The 25,805-nt window shown below is 37.1% G+C and overlaps 1 protein-coding gene across 5 annotated transcripts in view; it reads right to left on the bottom strand.

The window, feature by feature from the left end:
* Positions 1–539: 539 nt before the first annotated feature.
* The window catches only part of LOC133844782 (band 7 protein AGAP004871), a 46,686-nt gene continuing 21,420 nt past the window's right edge, over positions 540–25,805 (bottom strand). For 2 of the 5 annotated variants that reach the window (XM_062279038.1, XM_062279036.1), the window contains exons 3-10: positions 16,565–16,600; positions 15,801–15,910; positions 14,608–14,680; positions 13,317–13,399; positions 6,350–6,553; positions 5,466–5,521; positions 3,045–3,225; positions 540–2,929 (exon numbers count right to left, since the gene is read on the bottom strand). In XM_062279038.1, the coding sequence (XP_062135022.1) occupies positions 2,579–2,929; positions 3,045–3,225; positions 5,466–5,521; positions 6,350–6,553; positions 13,317–13,399; positions 14,608–14,680; positions 15,801–15,910; positions 16,565–16,600 (1,094 nt within the window). In that variant the 3' untranslated portion in view covers positions 540–2,578. Of the gene's footprint in view, positions 2,930–3,044; positions 3,226–5,465; positions 5,522–6,349; positions 6,554–13,316; positions 13,400–14,607; positions 14,681–15,800; positions 15,911–16,564; positions 16,601–19,457; positions 20,455–25,805 lie in introns of those variants that run through there. The other 3 variants (XM_062279034.1, XM_062279035.1, XM_062279037.1) reach the window with 3 other exon arrangements.

Raw genomic sequence — 25,805 nt, forward strand, 5'->3', positions numbered from 1 at the left:
CACGGTGGCAAATAACAAACAAATTCACAAATTTTTTATACAACAAACAACAAAATAAAACAAAACAAATGAAAACAACGCGGCAATCAAATGGATACATTTCTAAAATTGTCCAGCCTCTGCCTTTTGGTTGAAGGAGGATAGGGGGGCGTGCCGCCTGTGCCGTTGTGTTGCACATGCAACGTAAATACTAAACACTGTCATATATTTAATTATAGACATAATAAATTAAATTATAATTACAAAATAATACAGATAATATTAACAAAAACCAAAACCCAAAAAAAAACTGCAAAATAATACTAACAATATAATGCAAATCTGAATTTAGCTGATGTATAACGAAAATGAAAACAAAAAACAACAATGTGTCCCATTCGGCGAGTAATGCATAAACATAAATCAATAAAATGAATGAATATGTAATGAAAAAAGGTTCAATTGTATTTTGTTATTTATAACTGGGTTATGGGGTTTAATTAAATCGATGAACTCACCAATTGTTTTTCGCTTTTTGTGAAATGAAAAGACATTTGTGATTTTTGTGTTTTCGCTTTTTTGGATGCCAAAAAAGTTGCAATTTTATTGTTCGTTTCCTGGTTGAATATATATATGTATATATATAAATATATAAGTAATAATGAAATCGTTTCGTTTTTTTTTTCTTTTTAAAAATTGTTCAAAGGCAAAAATGTACATAATAGTCGTATGTCTGAACTTTATTATTGTTTTTGTTTTGTTTTTTTGTTCTTTGAATTAATTGGCTAATTTTGAATGAAGTGCGCTAAAAAGTAAATGCTTTTGGTGTGACGCTAATGAACGTTAAAGATCTGACTTGAGAATTTATTTTAATGAACTACTACACTGCAAATGTAAGAACTAGGCAATTGCTATCTGAATTCGTTTTGTCGATAAACCCTACAAGCTAGAGGATGTTCGCATCAATGAAACTAACGCATGATAAAGATACGTGCATCTACATATATACTGCTCACAGTATATTCTCTCACAGTATATAATATGCAATATACCATATACAATATTCTTCAGCATACAATATTCAGTATACACATATGCTATTCATTAATATTGCATACTTTCATAGACCATATTTAAGTTTCGAAATATTCAATATTCGATATGCAATATAGCATATTAAATATTTGATTATATGATTCTACGATATTGCATACTGTCATATACATTTAAATGTTCCATATTGATGTTCCATAGTTTCTAATACATAATCGGTAAAACAGTTCTGTCAAGTTACTGTTTTGGTTTTTTTACTATCGGTTCGGTTTCGGTTCGGTTATTGTATGTACAATAAATTCGTATTACATTTATTTATTGTATATGTAAGTGAGTGAACGTAGTTTACGTTCTTGTATTCCATACAGTTCCAATTCGGTTGTTGGAGCCATATATCGTTATATATACCATATATTCCCCGTTGATATCATATTCTATCAAGATAGCTGAACTATTTGTATAAATAGTTGTTGGGCTAATTCTATTGTATTTATTTGTTGTTTAAATTGTGATTATTATTATTATTATTATAGATTCCACGATTCGCTTCAGAGTACAAGATTTTTTTTTATTTTTTGTGTGTGTGTTTTAGTGTGAATGACTGTTTGAGTGTATTTGTTTTGTGTGTAGGGTCCGTCCATAAGTACCTATTCATGTCGATCAGTATGAATAAGAACAGTCCGAGTTATTATTATTGACGATAATAACAAATTGTTCTATCACATTCTGTAGAATAATTTGTAAATGCACTATAAGAGTTGTTCTTTTTTTTTTTGTTGTATATATACTATATAAGTAATTTACCTAATGCATTTCCTTACACATATATCGTATGGTATTTTTATTTTTTGTTTGGGGGTACACATATTAACAGCTTAAAGCTAAACATTTACAAAACGCAATTTGACAATTAGTTGACTCTTCTTCTCAAGCATCCATCTAATTATGTTTCGAAATCTAGCGATAGAGACATTTTGCCGAGACATCTGCGTTTTCGAAAATTCAAAACCAAACCAACCATTTTTCAGTATCTCAAGATGTATTATAATATTCCCGTTCTAATAATATAATCAATTTTAAGATTCTCAAAACTGGTTGGTTTTAGAATTTTCACGGAGTGTGTTGGGCAAATGTTCAAATCGATCGATTTCGAGATTTGTTTTTTGTTTTTGGGGGTGAACTATTATAGTTCTATACTGGTTCTTTACTGGTTCCACGGCGGGAACCAATGCACACGAATCGCACTTTTTGGTGTCTAGAACTAAGTTTTTGGTTTTTTTTTGGTTTTTGATTCTGATTTTTCGAATCGTTGTATGTTTTGCAAATACGCTGCACTTTTTGTCGAGAGTTAGCCCCAAATGTAATTTGCATGCGTACTGTTAAGGCTATGTTAATTAACATGGCAGTGGAGCATGCATAATTACACTCAGGTCAACCCCAATTCGTTGTGGTCTGCTTCGTGGTGGTTTGCTTTTTATTTTGTGGGTGTGTGTGCAGCGTATTAAATATTCGGCCATGCCGAATCTTTGTGTTTCCCTCTGCCCATTTACATGGCCGATGAAATCTGCTGCGCCTGCTGAGCTTGCTGATATTGCTGTTGTTGCTGCTGCTGTTGCTGTGGCGGTGGTTGCTGCTGTTGTTGTTGTTGCAATTGCTGCGGTGCTGGCTGCAATTGCTGTTGCTGTTGTTGCTGCGGTTGGAATTGTTGTTGTTGCTGCAACTGTTGCTGAGGCTGCTGGTATTGCAATTGTTGTTGCTGCTGCTGCTGTGCAGCAACCGCTGCAGCCGCATTCTGTTGCGTGGTTGCTTCCGTTGTTTTCAGGAAATATGTTATCAAGTCGATTGGCAGCGGGAACACAATCGTCGAGTTCTTCTCCGCCGATATGGTATTCAGTGTCTGTTTAAGAAAGAGAGAGAGAAAAGGAAAGGAAACCGGACATGTTATACACACACACATATTTAATAACGCACATTTGTCAGGTCAGGTCATTAACCCTAGGAATGCCGCCTACCTGCAGATAGCGCAGCTGCAGTGCTGCCGGCGAGTCGCCAATCACCTCGGATGCCTCGCGTAGTGCTCGGGATGCCTTCTGTTCACCTTCGGCGGCAATGACTTTGGCGCGTGCCTCACGAGCAGCCTCTGCCTCGGCGGCCATCGCACGTTGCAGTTGCACTGGCAGACGCACGTCCTTGCTGTTAAGGTTTGTCCAATATAAAAACAACATACGTTAGCCAACATTACTCCTCACACATACAGTGCCTAGGCACATTTTCCGAGCTCTAATCTCATTTGCCAAATTGAACCTCGAATTACGAGACTGCTTCTTAATCTTTCCCCAACTTCATTGCTATGCGATGCTCATCTGTGCTCTGAATGTTTAATGGAGACTGTGGCTCAGGTCATTAGGAAATGCTCGACTTATGCTATTGTTCACTGACAATCTATTTGATTGATCTAAGGCATCAGCTTGGAAATCGTTCGAGCAAAATGTAGAATGATATGAATGGGAAATTTTTAAAAATTACCAATGAAACTTTTACAATGTATATTGTTGATCATCAACTTTTAACAGAAAATGTACGACAAAATCATTTCGAATGTATCATTTCTTTGAATGCCATAAATTTGTCTAAAAGTTTGCTATATTTCGATTGAGTTTGGGAACACACTTTTGTAAAAATATTTAATGAAAAGTTTCTCGACATTTTGTGGTAAAATAGGATGAAAATTCAAGATAGAATAAAAATGATTTAATATTTTCAATCTATGCTTGAGTTTAGAAACACACTTCTACAAAAATATTTTATAAAAAGTTTCTGTATGTTTTGTGGTGAAAAATATGAAACTTCAAGATAACAGAACAATTTGCAACAGGAAAGAACTAATAACAATATATAGTACATTTGTTTAAAAGTTTGCAATTTTCTGATTTAGTTTAGTAACACACTTTTGTAAAAATATTTCATAAAAAGTTTAGCCAAATTTAGCGATGAAAATATAGAACACCAAGATAACAAAATAATTCATTAAAATAATTCCTTTTTTAAACCACATTTTTAAAAAAAAAGTTATGAAAAGTTTCTGTAAATTTTGTGATGGAAAAAATACAAAATTTCAGGATAACAGAATGCATTAAAATATTTCGTTTTTCCGACAATTTTTAATGGAAAATTACAAAATTACAAAAAAATATATTTGAAATATAAAAATGCTTTGATTCCTTAAAAGTTGGCTACATTACGATTGAGATCTGTAAAAATATTTCATAAAAAGTTTCCTTCAAAATACTTCCTTCTTCAACCAACTTGTACCCAAAAAATAACAATGAAATTAATGCTTTAAATTTCTTCAAAAGTTTGATAGAAAAATATTTTCGAAAAAGATTGTCTATATTTTGTGGTGAAAAGGAATGAAAATTAGTGATGGAATAATAATTGTTTAATTCTTAAATCTATTCCTATATACAAAATTTTCTACTATGCTAGAATTTCTATGAAAATATTGTATAAAATATTTTTATAAATTTTGTATTGCCAAATGTCAATTAAAATATAAGATGCAAAAATAAGCTTTTAATATTTTCAAACTATTTCGATATCGGCAACATTAAACTACATTTTTGTAAAATATATGAAATGTGCTATAAATTTAGTCTCAGATGCCATACTGATTATTTAATAGTTTCAATGTTTGCTCTTGTTCTCAACCCATATATGAATTTTATATATGTCGCCCTCAAACTCTTAGAGTATTTTCTGTTCGATAGACCAAAAATGGCAGCTGCTGTTGAACAAATGCTTTGTTGTGTCATAAACCGCAAACATTTGTCCCACACTCTCGGCTGAGCACATGAAAATGTTGACCATATTTTATTAGCCATGACAAAAAATGTTATCAGCTGATTAATTTCATAAAATTCACGCCCAGCAGCGGGTAAGAGAGTGAGCCGTAAGACTGTCATAAAAATGAAACAATTTTCATAGACACATCGCAGAAAAATGACAAAAGGCTGTAGGTCAATAGCCACAGCCACAACAACAGCAACAGCAGCCACAGCAATCAACGCGTCAAGTTGTTGCAGCAGCTGTAACATGGACATCGCCATCAGTTGTTGTTGTTGCTACTTTTGTTGGCCATGTATTTGACAAGCTGTCAGGCTGACAGCCGGACAGCAGCTGTTTGGAGCAGGGGGAGTAGAAGAGGCGAAGAGGGGGAAGGCGAGGACTTGTCCCTGCGCGGCTAATAATAAATTACAACGACGCAGCAGCTAACTGTGACAGCAGACAAAGGCCAGTTCCCTGGCTATAATCAAATGTTCCTCTCCCCCCCAAAAAAAGTAACATAATGGCACACAAACCGAGAACGGAGTCCTCATATGTGAGTATGTGTTAGGATGTGTGTGTGTGGCAGGTATAAAAGTTGCACTACTTACATTTCAACACGTTCAACTTTGATGCCCCAGGCATCGGTGGCTTCGTCTAGCTGAACCTGTTTATGATTTGGCCCACATTACGTTGGCAGGTGTATAAGAGAGTGTGTGTGTGTGGGTGTGCATAGATGTATAGATGTGTCGTTTGTGTGTGTGTGTGTATTAAAAATAGCAGTAAAAACACATTAGTTTTTGTTTACACACACGTTGTTTCATGTTGTTAACTATGTGATGGCTTTTTGCCTTTCACATTTCACATTGTTTTTTTGAATTTTTGTGGGTCGCTGCAGCATCCTTGAAACGCTAAAACTGAAAACTGCAACAGAAACTCTGCAGAAAATATGTTGCAACACTTGTGTGTGCGGCTGCAGCGTCTAACGGAGTGGAAGCGCCACAGAAAATTGTGTGCCTTTTGCTAACTTGGCATTCGGAGCATGTTCGACGTGGCAGCAACAGCAGCAGCTGAAAATGAGTTGCAGAGGCAGAGTTTGGGTGTGGCACCAAGTGATGTGTGCTTTGTGCTGATTTTCAACTATTTTTTCATATGGCCATAAAAATAAATAAATAAAGAGCCAAAGAGCTGAGATTGTAGAGAGAGAAATTTGGGTTAAGACGCAGCTGAGATATTGCGGCACAGCTTTTTTGGCAGCTGCTGCTAATATGCCATTAATATTTCGCAAAAGATTTAAAGTTTTACCATGCTGCCTGAACTTTCGTTAAAGTCGACTCAGTTGCCATTGCATAATTAGCAGTCGACACAAAGTATGAGTGGCCAGAAGAGCGCTCGCCGCAAACACACACATAAGTCAATTACAGGAATTGCGCAATGCAAAGGGGTGAGAGAAGAGGCTGCCACTGTAGAGGGGAGTGGGTGGTAAGGTACTCACCTGCATTGTGCCGGAAATCGTCATACGCTCGCTGAGTATCTCATGCAAATGCCGAGTTCCCATTGTGTTTCGTAGAGTAGTCTGTGCCAGTAGTCTGGTCGAATGGTGAGCATTCTCCACGTTCGCTATAGAGACGGTCGCATTTGATACGCGATAGTAAACCACTGCATCCACCGAAACCGTAACGCTATCCTTTGTCAGAACCTACAAGATGCAGTGGGTGGATTGTTTTCTCTATTTTTTTCTCGTATTTTTTTTTTGTATTTTTGTTATATTGTTGTTGCGCTACTAGTACAATACTATATTGTTGCGTTTTTTTGCTTTTATTTATATATTTATTATGCTAGTTATTGTTGCTACTGCGAGACAGAGAGAGAGAGACTGCGAGACGTGACTTTTGGGTGGGGGGAAAGGAGGTTTTGGAGCTTGGGATATAAGCTGCATTTTGTTGAGAATATTGTGTGTTGTATGTACGAGTAGTATCTGTATAACTGTATCTTGTAAGCTATATCTTGTATAGCTGTAGCTATGAATATTTTAGTGGCAGCTGCTGTGCACTTTTGCTTAGAGTGTGTGGCATAATGCGAATGCACTTGACTGTAGTCAAGTCTGCTTGGTCTTGGTCTTTGGTCTTTGCATTGCTTTATTACAACTAAGTGCAGAGTGCAAACTTTTGACGCCAAGACAGAGACAGAGACATAGACAGAGACAGAGATACAGAATATACAATATGCTATATATGTGGCTTTTATTTTGATTATTTGCTGCTAACTTTATGAGTGTCTGGTGTGTGTTGTGTATGTGTGTGTGTGTAGCTACTAGTATGTGTGTTGCCATTTTGCATTGTTTGCTTATATGCTTTGCATTTTAGAGTCGTTAAGTCAAGATACAAGATACTTTTGTGCAGCGTTTTCATAGCAATTTGCAGCGATTGTAGCATTTATGTTGTTTATATTTTTTTGTTGTTTGTTTTCGTATTGTATTTGAAGCTTTGTTTGTTTTCATGATAGCGATACGTGGAGCAAACTCAATAGCTTTTGAGGTTACAGTGTATAAGTTATAGGTATGTCTTACAATGATCATCATACTTAGAAATATATAATATATAGTATTCGTTTATTATTTGTACAAAACAGATTGCAACTTAAAATAGGGGCAGACAAACCACGAAATTAACTTAAGAACTTAGTTTGAAAATGTTATACTTAAAACGGATATACAATATATATAAGTATATATCCATAGAAGAAGAGACAGAGTTAGAGTAGAGTTAGGGAAGAGACACAGAGATAGATAGAGAGAGCGATAGAGAAATGTTTTTCTTTTGCTTTTTGTTGTTGGTTTTTTGGTGAAACTTGGGGGAATTTTGTTGGCTTGGTTTCGTTATTGGTTGTACGATTGTTTGCACTTTACTCACTCGCGGCCTTTTCACTTGACTATGGCTATGACTATCCCCAAAATGCTGTCAGGCTCATGATGCCCAAATCAAACTCTTGTATTTTTATGCCCTCGACCAAAGAGGCCAGAGGCAACCGAAAAAGTTTTGCGCTCGTAACCAGCAAAAGCCCGCACAAAACTATTGCGCCAGCCAATGTCGAAGCCAAACTTTTGCTTCCTTTTTCCTCCTCTTAGTTTTTTTTTTTGTGTTGTTGTATTTTATTTTTGGGCGAATTTTACGACCTGTGCCTTGGTGAATGTCCACTGCGGTCTAGACCGCTTTTTATGGCACTCTCTGGTCATGGTGTCAATGTTGTTTAGTGTCATTTTGTTGCTGATGCTTGAGAGTTTTCGATATACATACATAGATAGTTGTGGTGCATCATTCGTTGTAATGTATACTCGTTGAGTTGAGTTTCTTATTAGCATAAATATCAAGTGAAAATGAGCGTGGCACATTGTGCGTATACTTAATGTTCACATAAAAGACTTGCTCAGGCAGAAAGTTTGAGCTAATCTAATGAATTGGACCAATCTTGTGAGCCACTTACAATGCAAGGCTTAAGGCAATCTGCTTATCAGACTACGAACCGTGTACTTAAAGGATTTTAATGCCCAATGCACAGCTATTTCAACTTGTTCGTTATCACTGAATGAGAAAGACCAACACACAAACATTGCGAACTCGTTGTGCGTTGTTCACTAAATCAATTTTCAAGAACAATGGCTTCAAAATTCGAACAATAGACGGTATTAGTAATTTCTGTGTGTGTAGGTGTGTGTGAGTGTGTGTGTGTAGTAGTAGTAGTAGATTAAATTGGCTGTAAACTGCATTGTGTGTGTGCGCCTGTGTGTGTGTGTATGGGTATTATGTGATGGCATGGAGAGTAAATGAAAGAACAATGAAAGGATATTGAACAATAGAGAGAGAGAGAAAAAAGGAGGAAACCAAACACAAAAACACAAATGAAAGTTTGATGAAATATTGGATTGAAAATCATATATATATAATTAATAAGTATTACTCAACAATTTTTCATACATATTTGTTTATACACTGTAACAGCTAAACTAATGAGCTTAATTTATTATTATTTTTTGGCTTATTACAATTTGCACAGTTTGCCCAGGATTTTTGTTATTCGATTTCTGCATTTCAACTGAAAATTCTTTCATTTTTTTGGGCACAGCTGGATGAGATTGATTGAGAGAGAGGACAGAGAGATAGTGAGAGAGAGAAAGAGGGAAAGAGATATAGACAGAGAGAGGGAGATTCGATTTTGCGATGCGTTGCATTCTTCGTTTTTTTTGAGGGACTTTAGCTAAGGCGCCTGCATATTTCTTTGCTAATACAAGATTCTTTCTATATAGCATATATGTATATATATATATTTGTATAGGTACTACAAATGCTTTTTGGGGAAGGAAGCTTGTTGCGCTAGCTAAACGTTATATATACTATATATATATAGTTACAGTTGCGATTACTAGACGTCGGGCGGGCAGACAGCGGCGATATTTTTTGGCTTGCTTTGCTCTTTTTTTTTTGATTCATGCGTGCGATTTATGATTTTCATTATTGTTTTTTTTTGTATGGAGAATTGTGAACGCGTTTGAAAGTTGTACCCACATTTGAAAACAGCCTAAACCACGCAAAACACACATAGATGAACTCGACATAGATTGCTTGCTTGATATATATTCATTTTTCTTTTGTTTTTGATTTACTTGATATTTGATTCTCACATAGATAACTATATGCTGTCACAGCCGATGGATGTGTTAACATATAGTTAGGTATGCTCAAAGTCAAGTTTCAAATTTCAGTTTTCTCATTTTTCATATTTTGTTCTTTTATTGTTGGGGTGCGTCCTTCGCTTTTTGTGCTCAAACAGATCAAATGTTAACGGTTATTTAGTTAGTGGTAAGTACAAATATTTTACGAGTATTAATCTTGTAGTCCAAAAACTAAAGTATGTAACTGTATGCGTATGTTATGTATGTGTGTGTTTGTGAGTACTAAACTAAAATGTGTGTGTGTGTGAGTCGTTTTACTTGTACTTAATTTTAAACCAACAATATAAGTATGCGTGTTAATGTATGTGTGTGTGTGTGAGTTGTTTTTTTGTTTAAAGAATTTATTTTTGTCGTTTTTTTAAGTATTTAGTTTTTTTGTTTTTTCACAGTTAGAAAGCATTTTAGAATAGACATTTATGGAAATATATATTTAGCATGCTCTCAAAAATATTATTTGAACGCTTAATCGAAGGAGGGAGAGTGGGGGGTATCAAAAAGTAAGTGCATTTGGTAATCGTGTAACTTTTTTTTTTTTTTTTGGGGGGGTATTCGGTATTTGTAGCGGTATTCGGTAACGGTAACGGTTTATCGGTTGTATATATCAAAATCAATTGTTTTCGCTAAACAAAACTAACATAGCTCAAAAACAAAATCAGTATTATATATATATAGAGGTATATATAGAGAATAGATATAGAGCGTGGGTTAGATAGACAGTTATAGAGAGAGAGACAGTTATAGAGAGAGAGAGAGATAGAGATAGAAAAAGAGAGAGAGTTATAGAGAGTCAAAGCTAAAAAGTTAGCTTCACTTAATTCTTAGTTCGAGCGGGCGAATCAGCAAGACAGTTTAGTAAAAGTACACAGAGATATTATAGAGAGAGAGATAGAGAGATAGAGAGAGAGAGATAGACAGCTTGAGGACGCTTTTGTGTGTGCATTTAAGTGGCTAAAGGTATTTTATCAATGAAATTTCTGTGTGTGGGTGGCTGAGTGTGTGTGTGTTTAGTGAGGTTCGCTTTCTGTTGCATACTTTTCAGCTACACAAGGCCTAAACTATGTGTGTGTGTGTTTGGGTATATGTGCGAGTATGCTTAAGTACGTTTTTGTGTGTGTGTGTGTGAGTCTATAGGGGAATTGTTTGTGGTTGGCTGGCTGGTTTGGTTATTTGGTTGGTTCGGTTTGGTTTGGTTGGCTTGGCTTAGTTTTTGGTGTGCGAGTGGAACGAGTTGAAGTGGTCTTAATGTGCATGTGTGTGTGTGTGTATGTGTGGGTGTACCCTGTGTTCAGTGAACAAAAACACATTTTCACAATTTTCATTTTTCGTTTTTCGTTTTTCGAGCGAGCCAATTTTCTAGTGCTGTTCATTTGAGATTTCAAAGTTGATTTTTGCATTTTCGATTTTGCCCGCCACCAATTTTAGTTCATTTTTTTTTTGGTTTTGTTTTTGGTTTTGTTTTTGGCACCCGCCCCACCAATTGATGCAGTTGATTTTAGGCGCTCTGCTGAACACAGAGAATCTTTTCAGTTGATATGCTTAATATTTTGCATTTTTGCACACAAGTCAAGTATAGTTTAAAATTTAAGTTTTATGGCTTTTTTTTTTGGTTTTTTTGGTTGGGTTGCTTTGACAACTAATTGCAAAAGACAATCAGAGTTGTTCAACTATGCAAATTGTAATAAGTTTTGAAGTTATATAGGCTTTAAGACACCAACAACTAAAAAAGAAGTACATGAATAACAAAAGAAAACGGTAAAAGAAACTCAAATCAAAAATGAATGCAACACGATTTCGTATGCAGTTCAAAAATACACGACAAACAACGACAATGACAACAATAACAACAAACAAGATGGACGCGACAACGCTTATATATTTAATAAAAGGTTTATACTGCTTTTTGTTTTCAGTTTTCAGTTTTCGGTTTTCTCTGTTAAAGTTTTCTCTGTGTAGATGCTGAGGGCATTTGCTGCAGTGGCCTTCATACTGAAGAAAAAGTAAAATAAATCGAAGGAAAATAAATGAACAAAAACGCAAGCGGAAAAATAAAACTGAAAATGTTGGTCGGAAGTTGCAAAAATGTACAAAAATAAATCTCAAAAATAAAAAAAAAGAGTAAAGCGTATACAAATCCAGTAAAACGCAGTGAAGGGGGAAAAGGGGGCAACGAAAGAGAAAAATAAGAAATAAATTCGGTTTGCCTTTTGTGTTTGCTCCACGTGAGCTCGGTTTTCAGTTTCAGACAGAACGCAGTCTCTGTTTTTCTTTATTTTTTTTTTGTGTTTAATACGAATGGCCGCGTTTTTTTCCTCTCTGTTTATTCAGCATATTTATTAAGTTGTTCATTTTTATACACTTTATGAGTTATGTACATGGATGTGAGGCTCACAGAAAATTAATGAGAAATAAGTACGAGTATATTGAGCAAATATAAATGGGGTTCAAATAAAATGGAGCACGCTTTGTGTCTTTGAGGATTGTTTTCAGAGTGTGTGTGTGTGTGTGAGATGAGTTTCATTTATGTAACTGTTTGTATGAGTGAATGAGTATGTGTGTGTGTGTGTGATGTGATGTGGTCTAGTGCACACCAATGACAATAATAACGACAATAATTGGAATAATAATTAAATCGGCAACATTATTGTTCAACTTGAATACGACAACAAGTACCATACATAAGTAGCATTAAAACATACAACAAGACTACCAACAACAACAACAACAACGATAAAGACTTTCTCTGTGTCTGTGTGTGTCGGTGTGTGTCGGTGTATGTGTGTGTGTGTGAGTGGGCACGCCCACATTTTGTACTAGAAATGCAAAAGGCAAGTGAGCAAATGCAACAAAAATATTACGTATACGCATTATGCTGCGGCTTTTTGCTGCTTTCCATTTTTTGTTGTTGTTGCTTGCTGCGTGTGTGTGCGTCTCTGTGTGTGTGTGTTGTGGTTGGGAGTTTAGAAAAGTTTCTTAGCGGAAAGTTAAAGAGATAGACGGAAAGAGATAGAGAGAGATGGAGAGAGAGAGAGAGAGTAATGCTGCAGCTGAGCAGGAAGAAACACAGTTACGCAGGAAAAACGCAAGACGAGAAATAAAAAAGGAAAACAGAAACAGAAACGAAAGCCAAAGTAAACACCGTGACATGCGACGACAACAAGACGAAGAACAACAACAACAACAACGAGAACAACAACAACAAAATAAAAGAAACACAAACACACACATACGCAGCTGCGAGTTATACAGAAGGAAACGAATAGAAGGCAAGGATAACGTTGCGTATGCGTAATTCACGCTCCAGTTGCGTGTCCTAAGTATGTGTATTCGTGTGTGTGTGTGTGTGTGTCAGCAAAATCAACACAACACAAACTCAGTGAGTTGGCAGTGCTTACATTTGCCATACGGGCTATGTTGTGGGCGTGTGTGTGTCTCAGTGTGTGTTTCAGTGTGTGTGTGTTTGGGCCAAAAACACAAAATCAAAATTTTCTTGGCTAACAAAAAGTGTTGCTAAAAAAAAGCTAAAAGTTTCATTTCATTTTTATTTTTTGTGTTTTTTTTTTTTTTTTTGCTTTACGTTTGAGCGTTTAACTGGTATTTTCTTGTGGTGAAAATATTGTGTATATGTGAGAAAATATATGTGTGTATAAGTGTCTGTGTGAGTGAGAACATGTGTGTTAACAACAACAACAATAACAACTTGGTACGTTGTTGCTGCCGCTGCCATCGAACTTACCTCCTGCGGTGGCACATCGTAGGTGCGCGTACGCAAATCCACCCGAGCATAAGAGTCAATGCACGGCAGTATGAAGAAGATGCCTGCGGATAAAGCTCAAATAAGTTGCTTGAAGTATGTAATATAGTACAGTTTATTTCATAAAACGGAAAACAGGTTAAGAGATATTATTTAGATTTTATAGAAGTGATGAAAAGTATTGCTATTGGGGTTACACGTCTGAATCGCTGCATTAACTTGTATAATATAAATATATGAATTTCATTCAAAATTAGCAAATAAAGGTTGCACAACAAAATTTTAGGTCATAACGAAATCGTAATTATGATATTCTTAAGCTCTTTTGAATTATATTATATTTTTTTTCCTAACACTGCTAGTATTTCCTGTTACATTTGTTATTATCCATATTCGCCAAAATATTGAATTACCCAAAATGAAAAAAAAAAAACGGTTGAAAAATTTAAAATTGAATACACTAAGCTTTAATAACTAACTTTTTTGAAGTTATGTTTTTAGAATAGTATTTTTCATTTGTAAGCGTGTAGGTCGTAGGCACTGCTATTTTAAAGAACACAGCTGTATATAAATACTACGTTTATAGTTGCTAGACTGAATCATTTTTTTGAAAACAATAATAAGCTACTTATATTTGGCTTAAAAATCTTTCAATTTTTTCTTCATTTGTTGTGCAACACACACATAACCGTAATTATAGCTAAGAAATGTAATCAAATTAGGAGATATTTTTGAAACGTCTTAACGTTAGATTTCTTCGATTACAAGTAGAGTTTTTGACTTTAAGAACATGAAGCCAACTATTAGGTCTGACTTTTAAAAGTGTCTGTAAGTTTTCTTTAAATAATTCTCAGAATTTTGAAGTCATCATGACTGAAATTTTCTACTCCAAAGCTATCAACAAAATCTGTTTCATATTTTTAATGGCTATAGTTTTGCTTTAAAGAAAGTTTTCAAAATTGTTATACTCATTATCTGCGATCTCTGAATGTAAGTTGTGCAGCTACCAACATAATCGCTGGCCAATTTCATGCTGTCTGTCAGAATGTATGTATTGTCTGTCAGCTGGACGAGAAAACGCCTGTGGTGACCCCTTTGCACACTTGGCCCCGAGAAAGAAGCTGTGCGCTAATTTGGAGCAAGTGCAGCTATTAACACAAATTCTTGTCACCAGAACGCCAGGCGGGCGAACACTTGAAATTTGCATAGCCAACCTTCTTCCCATTCAGCATTACAGCATTCACCGTTCACCATTTGCCATTCGCACACTCACCTGGACCCTTGGCACCGCCCTGCATGAGTCGGCCCAAGCGAAAGATAACCGCTCGTTCATACTCCTGCACCACCTGAAAGATGAGACACCAAAAAGCATAAAGAGAGAGAGGGAGAAAGAGAAAGAGAGAGTGTAAAACGTGAGCAAAATGTTCAAAATTAAATTGAAATTCAGCAGAAAGCAGAAGCAGAAACTGCGACGGCAACTGCAATGAGTTGCTGCAGATGCTGCAACTCGGGCGAAGCGATTTTTAAGCACACATTTCCAGTGGAATTGAAACCTGTAGGAAGTGCCTGATATCCGATAATACTATCGTAAAAGCAACTCTACTGCACAGCCCTTAACATATTATCAAATATTAAAGTATTAAACTTGTAGTTTAAGGCGTAACTTTGTTGTCAGCGGGGGAGAATTTTACCTGCAGCTGGAAACTTATTTATCTCAGTATACAGATTATGACTAGAGTTCATGAAATGTGCATAAAAGAAGAAGAATAAAGTATCTATTACAGTTTCTAATCTCTTCCTTGAGTTTATTTAAAATTCAATAAATTAAAGTATATAAAGAGATTATATTTTCGTTAAATTACTTTTAATCTTATCATATTCAAATATTAAAGTATTAAACTTATAGTTTGATAGTGCATTAAAAGACATAACTTTGTTGTTAGCAGTAGAAAATTTTACCTGAAGCTGGAAACTAAACTTATTTATCTCAGTTTACAGATTATGACTGGAGTTCATGATACTATGCAAAAAAATGAAAGGAATTTGCTAAAGTATTTATTACACTTCCTAAACTCGATTGAAATTTTTACATATTATTAAATGCATATTTAACGAATGCCCTAGTAACTTCATTTTAAACTGACTAAAAAAAAATATCTCATACACATTAAAAATTGTTGTAATAACTCCATTTTAAACTGATTATCTCGGTGCAGTAAAAGTCAACCACTAACTTTATTAAGGTAAAAGAATATGTTTTGCTTTTGCGATAGCTCTCGCGATAGTTCACTGACAAAGCATATTTATTTATTGCTGACAACTTGATGGACATGCTCCTTTTTTTCTCCTGTGCGCTGGAAACTTGCCAGCGATATAAATTAGAAAAACTTATGGAAGCTTAAGCTTAATAGAGAAGAGGGAAGAGAGGAGTGGGAAAGACAATTTATTTAGTTGCTAGCGGCTTACCTTGAAGCAGACGAATAGACTGAACGGTAGCGTCATTATCACAAGTGCAACGGATAGAAATATTAGCAATTTGCCGCATGTTGATGCCTTGTCGCTGATTTCCTCGTCCGCTGCGAGAGGAGAGATTTGTTGGCGAGAGAACAGAGAGCAAAGGGAAAAAAGAGCACATGAAAATTATAGCGCAAAACGTGACTTCGAAAAAGCGGCGAATAAACAGAAGAACGAAATGCTGCAAATTAAGTTTTCAGTTGTATGCACACAAAAATTTCGATTGCATCGATTTCTTTGAAAAAAAAAAGTAAAAACATTTTGCCGAAAATTTAGATCAAAAATATTTTGTATGTACTCGTTTAGCCAAAAATTTAAGTTTATTGTTTATCGTTTTGTTTTGTTTGCCTTGTTTTCTTTTTATTTGTTTTTGTGGGGTGGCAACAAGTCGCCCATTTACGGGTTACAATGGACGACGACACACACAGCGAGAGCGAGAGGGAGAGAGAGCCTTGTAAAAGTCAAAAATAGTTGTACACTTGGGCACTTTAAAGGCGAAAAAGTGGTAAGAGAAAAAACTGTAGCATACTTAAGAGCGCACGCCAGTTGACCATAAACTAAATGTTAACAAAACGAGATTATCATAAAAATGTATTTGAAGCATAACTTTGTTTTGTGTGTGTGTTTTCTTGTTGTTGGATGTTGGGATGTATTTTTTTAGTTAGGAGTTTTCTTTTCTATATATTTTTTTGGGTTTCCAAATTAGTGCGACTTACAATAGAGAAATCCATGTGAATGTTTTGCTTGTGTATCTGCAAGAATACGATAAATCAAATGATTGTCAAAAATTAATTGGAACTTGAGGACTGGGCGGGGGGAAAAAATAATTTCTATTTTTTTGTTTGACACGCAGTTTGCTGTAATATTTGGTTACAAATTTCGGTTACATTGGGGAGCTGTGTTGCACCACATGCAGCACATGCATGCAAAGCAAACTAACTAAACTAATTAACTAACTGATATTTGATGAACTACATAAAAAAAAAGCGGAAAACCAAAAAAGCGAAACACAAAATAAATTGAAAGCAAATCATAATTAATGCATGTCATGTCACTTAAATGCTATTTACAAGTTGCAGTTTGTAGTTTTGCAGTTTCGCAGTTTGTCTCTGGGTTTTTGCTGTCTGGCAATTAGCGTTGCAGTTTTGCCATTTCCATTTCTATTTTCAGTTTCAATTACAGTTCATTGAGAGAACTTGCAACAATGCTGCACGCTCAACGCCCACTGATGTCAGCAAAGTGTTTTTAACGAGCTTACGCACACACACACACACCGAGAGAGACAAACAAAAAATGTTGTGCTGCTGAAACTTTGTAGAACTGTGACTATGACTATGAATGTATGTATGTACATATATATGTATATAGCTAAGCCAACAAGCTATTAAACATTCGAGGACGAACTTGCTGTTGCTACTGCTGCTGCACAACTTTTATTGAAATTGATTTCGAAATAATTGCAATGGCGTTGACGTCGATTTGAATGTGGATGGCGGATGCGGATGTGGATTGTGGATGCGGCAAGCGGCAAGCGGGGGGCGGGGAGCGGATTAAGGGTGTAGCGAGCGAGTGGCAGGTGCCGGATGTGGTGCCTGCTGACAAATGAAGGCTTTCTCTGAGTGTGCAAAGAGTGTGCCGCGAGTGCTGCTGAGTGTGAAGTGCGCGTTTGTGCTATGCTAATAGATTTACGGCCCCAAAATTGTTTTCGCTTTAAGCAAATGCAAAAATAGCTAAACTTTGTGCGCGAAATGAAATTAGTTTGAACTTGAGTGCAGCTTAAGCATAATATTTATTTATCCTCGTTAACCGATTTTTTTATCTTCTATCTTTATGATTCCTGAAAATTTGGTTGCGACAAGATATTTCTATCTTTGTATGGGGAAAAAACTTTTAGTAGCTTTAGCGGACAATCTAGTATATTTTACATTCTATGATACGTTTCAATATACCAAATACAAACTTTGGTATATTTTTAGCATTATTGCAGTATATTTCGGTATATTTTTGATGTATTACTGTTCAATATATCAAATTTTAAATATTTTAACACTTTTGTGGTATATTATATAAAAATATTGGTATATTGTGCGGCATGGTTGGTCAATTTTGGTATATTTCGGGTATATTTTAAGAATAAAGTGGTATATTTTATTAAATTATTGGTATATTGTAGGGTTTACAATATATACTAATATCTTGGTATATTTTTGGTATATTTTAAGAAAAATACCGCACTGCTTTGCTTTAATTCAAATTCAGTAGCGAGTATCTCACTGTCGAGCACACTCAAATGTAGCTTTCTTACTTATTTTATTTGAGTTTTATTAATGAGAAAAATGTTGCATACTTTCATTTTCTCGCACTCATAATATTTATTAAGAGCCCAGCACTTGTATTTCGTTGCTTAATTTTCACAATGTGTGTATGTGTGTGTGTTGGTGTGTGGTCATCATTTTTTAATGACCAAACAGTCAGTGGCAGTTGGCCAACTCGCTCCGCTCAGCAACAACAGCCAAGCGTATCCCCGGTTTTTGCTGTCCATCATTGCCGCATACGCATACGTCATAGCAGAAGCAGCCACAGCAGCAGCAGCTACAGCTACAGCTAAAGCAAGCCCCTGGCAAAAAGCTTTGCGCTGAAAATGGGTCACTTTGTTTTTGTTGTTTTTGTTGCTGCTTCTGTTGTTGTTGCTGCTACTGCTGTTGTTTTTGTTGGTATTGTTGTACATGTATTTTTTAAGGCACTGATTGAATTTTGCATGCCAAATGCGTGCATGCTTTTGCTTTTGCTTTTGAGACAGACAGGCAAACTGATGAGGCTTAAGCCTGCCAGTGAAAGCGTATTTGGGCTAAACCCCTTTTTGTCAGCCTAATGAAGCGATTAGCGTGCATATGAAATGATAAGTACATTAACCCAAAACGCAAACACATTCGCATTCATAAGCAGATTTTCATTGTTGATTATAATGTATGTGATATAAACCTGTTTAAAGGCAGTTATAATGTAGAATGATATTGAAACAATTTAGGATACATACACAAAACCTGTTTACACAGCAAACAGGAAAGAAACAATAGAACTACGGGATACACATACACACACAGACAGCACACACACACTCACACACACAGTCAGACAGAGACAGAGCCAAAATTGCATCAATAAATTATGAGCCTGTTGAGTGATGCGTTGCGAGCGACTAGCAAAGTGATTTGATTGAAGCGAGAGCTCCTTCATTCTTTTTTTATATTTTTTATTTATTTCCGCTAATGAAATTGCCATCAAAATGCTGGCCATAAAATACAAAATGGCTGTAAATGTATATACTTTGTTTTTTTTTTTTTTTTTTACGAGCATGTGTAAGAGAGATTATTAAGTGGCGTGTTTGAAAAATCGTAGCAGGCTGCTGCCGCGCAACAAGTACGACGCAGCAAATGCAATATTGTGTACGAGTATTGTATAAAAGCCAGCAAACAGCCCCACAGCGCCACATTAAAATGATGTACACAATTAGAGCTACGAAATGTTATATATATACTATATATAGAGACGTATATTTTTATGTACAGAGCAAAGAGAGTGCTTTTTATCTGCCTGTCTAGGACTCACCTCGCCGCTGCTCGGCTCTGTGTATTGCCTGCTGCTGCTGCGATTGCTGCATCAATGCATGATGACTGTGTGGCAGCGGCAACTGCTGCTGCTGTTGCTGAAGCTGTTGCTGCTGCTGCTGCTGTTGATGCTGTTGCTGTTGGTGATGTTCACGTTCTCTGAGCTGCGGAGGTGGAGGCTGTTGTTGCTGCTGTTGCTGCTGCTGTGGCTGCAACATCGTCTGCTGCTGCTGCTGCATCGTCTGTGACTGCGACTGTGGCGTTGTGCCCGCTGATAATGGCAGGTGATGGTCCCTATCTCTACTCAGCAGCTGCTGCTCATTTGACACACTCGCTGATGGCGCTGGCGCTGGTGTTGCAAATGTGCTGGTGCTCGTGGTGGCCACCACACGCTGCGGCTGCTGATGATGATGCCGATGCAGCTGATGATCCCGATGCTCCATGTCCATCATCGAATCGGGCATCAAGCCGCGCTCACAAAACGACGCCACGGCGACGGCTGTGTGTGGAGGAGCCAGCGGCTCCTTCTACTAGCTCTGCACTACTTTTGCTTCCTCTTTGATGTGTGTATGTGAGTGGCGTTTGAGCTCAGTCTTCAGCTTTGACGTCTTCCAGTGGCAGATACATGATGATGTTGAGATACCAGGCCAGGGCTACCGCAAACGCATCACACACACTTTTTTTTGGCACTTGGCACTTTTCTTCAGCAGCAAAATCACAGACACACACACACACACACACTCGCCACTACACTACATTAACACTTGCATATACACACACACACACAGGCACACGCACTCGCTCACACTCACTCGCACTCACACACACTACCACACTACGTTGAGCTAGTTTTCCTAGCACTTTCCACTCATATTGCTGCTGCTGCTGCTTTTGCTGCTGTTGTCCCAGGCTCCAGGTTGTGGCTTGGCGTTTCCTTTTTTCTTAGGCTCCTTTTAGCTGCTGTAGCTGCTGCTGCCTCGCTCAGAATCCAACTGAAAGTGTGTTGCCAGCGCGCATCCTTTTATATACACCACATCCACACAGCAGCCGTAGCAGAAGCCGTAGCAGCAACGACAGCGGCAGCGGCAGACGTAAAGCTTTGCGTGAGAGCGATGCAAACTTTGTTATCACCGAGGGAGAAGTTGCGCTTGCAACGTGTGTTTTTGTGTGTGTTTGTATGTGTGGCAAATGGCAAATGATCAAATGAGCTTTTTTGCTGCGTTTGCAGCTGCAATTCGCAGCATTGCATAGGCTGCCCCTTCCAGCTTTTTTGTCACCTACGGCTTGCCTTTATATTTTTCGTGTTGTCTGCAGCTTGCACTGACCTTGCGCATTGTGCGACACGTTGGGCTTTTCGCTTTACCCTGGCTTGCTTGAGGAACTTCAGGAACAAAGCTTTGTGGTAAGCTTTCAGTAGGGGAAATTCGTAACAGTTCCACAAAACTAGGAGAGAAATAAACGAAGTACACTCAGCGAGAGACAGAGAGAGAGAGAGAGAGTTCAGCTTCGTTTTAGTACACTGTGCTAAAAATTCACAAAAAAAAAAGTAAGAGGAAACTATGAAGGTATGCGAACGATGCCAGAGCCGATGCTCCGAAAACACACAGGTGAGAAAAACGAATTTATGACACTTTCCCATGCTGCGTAGCTGTTGCTGTTGCTGTTGCTGCTTCTATTTCGTATTGCCATTTTCTATTGCTATTGGTGAGTTTCATTGTCGTAGCTCGTAGCCTGACTGTCTGTCAACCACTTGAGCGGGGCGGCTTTTCAATTTTTTACCTATTTTGTATTTGTTTACCGGCACGGAATGATATGAGTGCCATGTCGACTCCATTATGTGCATTTCAATTGGTACACAGAAGTGAAGTGGGAATATATAAGTAAGGGTAGAGTAAGGTGTAGGTTTTTCAAACATTCTATTGAACATTCTCTAGCTCGAACTGCTGTCGAACTGTCGCACATTTGGGTCACAGCAGCAACAGCAGCAGGAGCTTTGCTTTTGAGCGTCGTCAATTACCATTTACGCTTCATTAAATGCCACGCGCACTCGCTCGCTCGCAACTTGCATCATTTCAACCAGGCCAAGCTCTGAGGTATCGAGTATCCAGTATCTCTGTTTCCCCCCAGTCGACTTGTTGTTGCTGTTGTTGTATTTAATGTGGCACCACAGTGCGTATGAGTGTCGTTATGTATGACATTTATGCATACACAATACTTCACTCCACTTCAATCGCAATCGCAATCGAAATCCCAATTCGTATCCCAATCCAATTCCATCAAGAGTCTTCAGACACATACGTTATGTGCGTGTGCTGTTAATTAATCTTGTTTTTTTTTTTGGTTTGGCATTTGATTAATGTGCGAATGTGATTTGGGTTGAGTATGCAGTAGACAAATGGTCACACTTGAGTGGACAGCAACGCGCTCATTAGCAGCTGAACTCGAAGCTTGTGTGTAATACCTTAAAACATTGTTAGTTTAAAGATGGAAAAGTCAGCTTAATAGATTTGCGAATTTACTGCTACATAAACTACGCCTAAAGGCAGTAAACCATTCGCATTGGCATTGGATGAGAATGTTTTTATTATATTATAGACAAACATAAAAAAAAGGACAACAAAAGGCGCAAAGCACTTTGCGTATCGAAAACATTTCAGTTAAGTGAAGACGATGATAAACCAGAGTGAAGTCAGAAGGCAAGGCCAAAACAAAAGCCACAAAACCATAAACAGTGAGAGAGAGAGCGACAGCTTCGTAGCAAATCGAAGAAAATGCCAGCACACAAGTCATGACAATGCGCAAAACGAGTGAAAGCAAAGCACAAGAAAAAGCAAGTAGGAAAGCTACAGTCGAGTGTGCTCGACTATGTGATACCCGCTACCTATTTTTAATGAAAGCAAAACAGAGCGGTATTAATAGTTAAAGAGTCCGAAAAAATATACCACAAAAATGCTAAAAATATACCAATGACAAAGTTTGGTATATTTATATAGTACTATATATTGCAAAAGTGTGATATTCATTTAAAGTATACCAAACTAATATACCGCAAAATACTAAAAAAAATATACCAACGACTTAGTTTGGTATATTGATATGAGTGGTATTCGCTTAAAATATACGAAACTAAAATACAGCGAAAATACTGAAAATATGCAAACGACTAAGTTTGGTATATAGATATAGTACAACATTCAAAATGTTGACAAAAATTATATTTCTATATCTTATAGTCTCTGAGATCTAGGTGATCATACGGATGGACAGACAGACAGACAGACGGACACAGCAATATCGTCTTGGCTGATACAGAATATACATATATGCGGTCAAAGATGCCTACTACATATATTTCTTGGAGGCACAATGTTAAAATACCCTCCTATCCAAGGGTAGCGGGTATAAAAATAACATGAATGTCAGATAGAAAAACAAAAGAAAACCTTGTCAGAATATCTAAAATGAATGTGGCCTAAAGCCAAACCAAAGTTGAAGCTGGCTGCTGGCTGCTGAATGCTGGACCAGGCCAAAACGCTGAACCGCATGTCCTGCGAGCGAAATTAGCCAGGCAAATATGTCGCACTTAACTGCAAACGGAAATGTAGCCACAGCGCCAGAGCGCCAAAGATATCAGCGCGAACACGTACACAGCACACACATACACACATACAATGGCACAACATCCTGGCAGAGCAATTGCCTAGGCCTAACGAGGGGGCGTGTTGTGGGCTGTGGACTGTGGACTGCGGGTTGAGACTTGGGTTTGTGCCTCGTAATTGTTGACGTTTGCGCTTTTTGTCGTCGTCGGGTTGGTGGCGTGTGGAGGGCGGGTTCCATGTGACACAAATGCGTCGAATTATTGTCATATGAGGTCACTGTCCCTGTCTCGGCTCGCAGTGAAAGTTTTTGCCGGCACACAAACAGACGGACCGACAGACATTCTGACACTTTGGCGTTTTGTTTGCTTGTGTGTTGTGTGTCTATTATGAAGCTGGCAAGTCAAGCAAAATTTCTCTCTTGAACATTACCGCAACAACAATAGCAATAGCAGTAGCAGCAGCAGTAGATGTAACAGTAAACAGCCAGCAGATGCAACAACAACTTTGCAACTTGTGGGCTTCGTTACACGCTTTAAGTGGCCGCATCGTTTTGCGGCCAAATGCAACAGTTAACACACACGTTGCGTATACGACTTGTGTGGCCAAACGAAATGTGCTGGATAATAGCACACAAGACAAAAGAGTTTCGCTTGTTTCGTGATGACGAATGAAAACAGATGGAGCATTAAATGGGATTTAGACGAAAGTTGAGTGGAATGAAGAGGAAAAGATTGCGATGATTGGATTTGCAAACTTATGGAATTGATTGCAAGCTTTCGTATTCTGCTTGCATCTGAATAATTGGCAAAAGGTGAAGAGGAATAACGGAAAAAGGTTAAATCCAGATGAGAGTGCTAAGTCGATTGGAATTTATAGAATTTTGTGAAATCGTTTTATGAATTTCTAATATTGCAATAATACGAAGTGTGAGTGAATAAATGTGATTTAAATTTAATGAAATTCGAGCTGAATAAATTGAACTTTAAAAGAGAATTGGATATAGCAATTGACATAGAATATAATTTAAATTCTGTCAAATGCATTGACCTCTTTTCTTTTGCCACTTTTAGCTTGAAATAAATTGCGTAGCAAGAATCAAATTTCAACTGCTTTTCATTTGCTTTTCTGTCAAATTTGCATAGAAACTTTGCTCAATATTTAATCAGGAAACTGCATTAATCATAGAATAGATGAGCAGAGATATTCGTAATGTAATAAGTAAACTGATTGCCACAACGAACACGAACATGCGCACACTTACAATTCTATTAGTACTTTCCTGTCTATCTGTCTTCTGTCGGTCGGTCTTCGTTGCGGGATGCTCATGAAATATGAAAGCGCAGTGAAATTTATGCGATTCGGCCAAAATGAAATGTGCGAGTTCAATTTATGAAGCTGATTGGCCCCAAGCGTACTGAGCAGAGAAATGGAGGAAGAGACTGAAACTGAGTGAGAGCTTGTCAGAAGTTGAAGCTGGACCTTGTTAAAGCGTGGCTCGGCTGCAGAACTTTATCGAGTGTTGCATACAGATAAGCCAGGGCAATCAGAGATGCTTCACTAATTGCTCAGCTCTCATTGGCATCGTGTGTTGTTGAGGATATAAAGTTATGCAGCTCGCTTGTCGACATGTGGCATATCAATCGTTAAATGCGATGCGAGGGCAAAGCTGTTAAGTCCACTAAACTTTCCAGGCAAAGAGCAAAAACTAATCAATAATTCATAACTGCACATTGACGACACATTCCGTGGCAATAAAATGAAAAGCGAAATGTGAAATGAAAAACGACCCAAGCAAAAATGCTTGGGCAATAATTTAGCTGGCCAGTGAGTCCCAGCACAAAGTACAAACGACATCGGCGGCATCCTCATCGACCTGCTGTTGGGCATGAAACATGAAATGACTTTATCAATGGCGACTTCCTCGAGTTCAGCGCGCTCACACTCACTCATACATAAGTACAATCGACAGTGGCTGCGACAGACATGCCTACACAGTACAGTATGTACGTACATAGAATGAATGCCAGGCGCCGCCATTGGCAGCAAATGTCGCACAATTTCTTTTGGTTTTTTTTGTGAATACTCTGTAAACGTGGACTTGGTTAAAAGGGTAGCAAACAAATGCTTTTCTTGTTAACTGTGAGGTGTCCTGTTTTAACCAAATTTGAAAATGCATTATTCTTATTTTAAGTTTATTATTGCATAAGAAGTTTGTTATTTAAATTCTGATAATAACGAATTTTTTACATTAGTTAAAAATTAGTTATTTAAAACCCTTTTCCATTTTAAGATTATTTTTCGACATACTTTTGTTTAATTTAATTGTTTGCAAGCTATCTAAGAAGTTGTATATTTCAATGCTGAAGCACAATATAATGTGCTTTAGACTTCAATTTTTATTAGGAATAACAAAAACATTTCTTTTACATCTTAAGCCCTTCTCACAAGAAGAAATAAAATGACTAACATCATAGCTAATTTAAAAATATAGTAAAACAACGAAAAGTGAAGTGCGCTTCCTACGAGATAATCAAACAAACTTTTTAGCAAATAAACTTAGAATAGAAAGATTTAAAACTGGATTTATGAACTTTTCTGGAAAGAGGCCAATTTGTTTAGTTTATTGTATTAAGTTTATTATTTTAATCTTAAAGCACAGTATAATGCGCTTAAAACGTTAGTCAAAAATTTGTGTCTAAAATTACTTTTTTCTTCTGAAGTTCAATTCTATTTGTTTACTTTAACTTTTT

The sequence above is a fragment of the Drosophila sulfurigaster genome, chromosome 3 (genome assembly GCF_023558435.1).
Source record: "Drosophila sulfurigaster albostrigata strain 15112-1811.04 chromosome 3, ASM2355843v2, whole genome shotgun sequence".
Taxonomy (NCBI): domain Eukaryota; kingdom Metazoa; phylum Arthropoda; class Insecta; order Diptera; family Drosophilidae; genus Drosophila; species Drosophila sulfurigaster.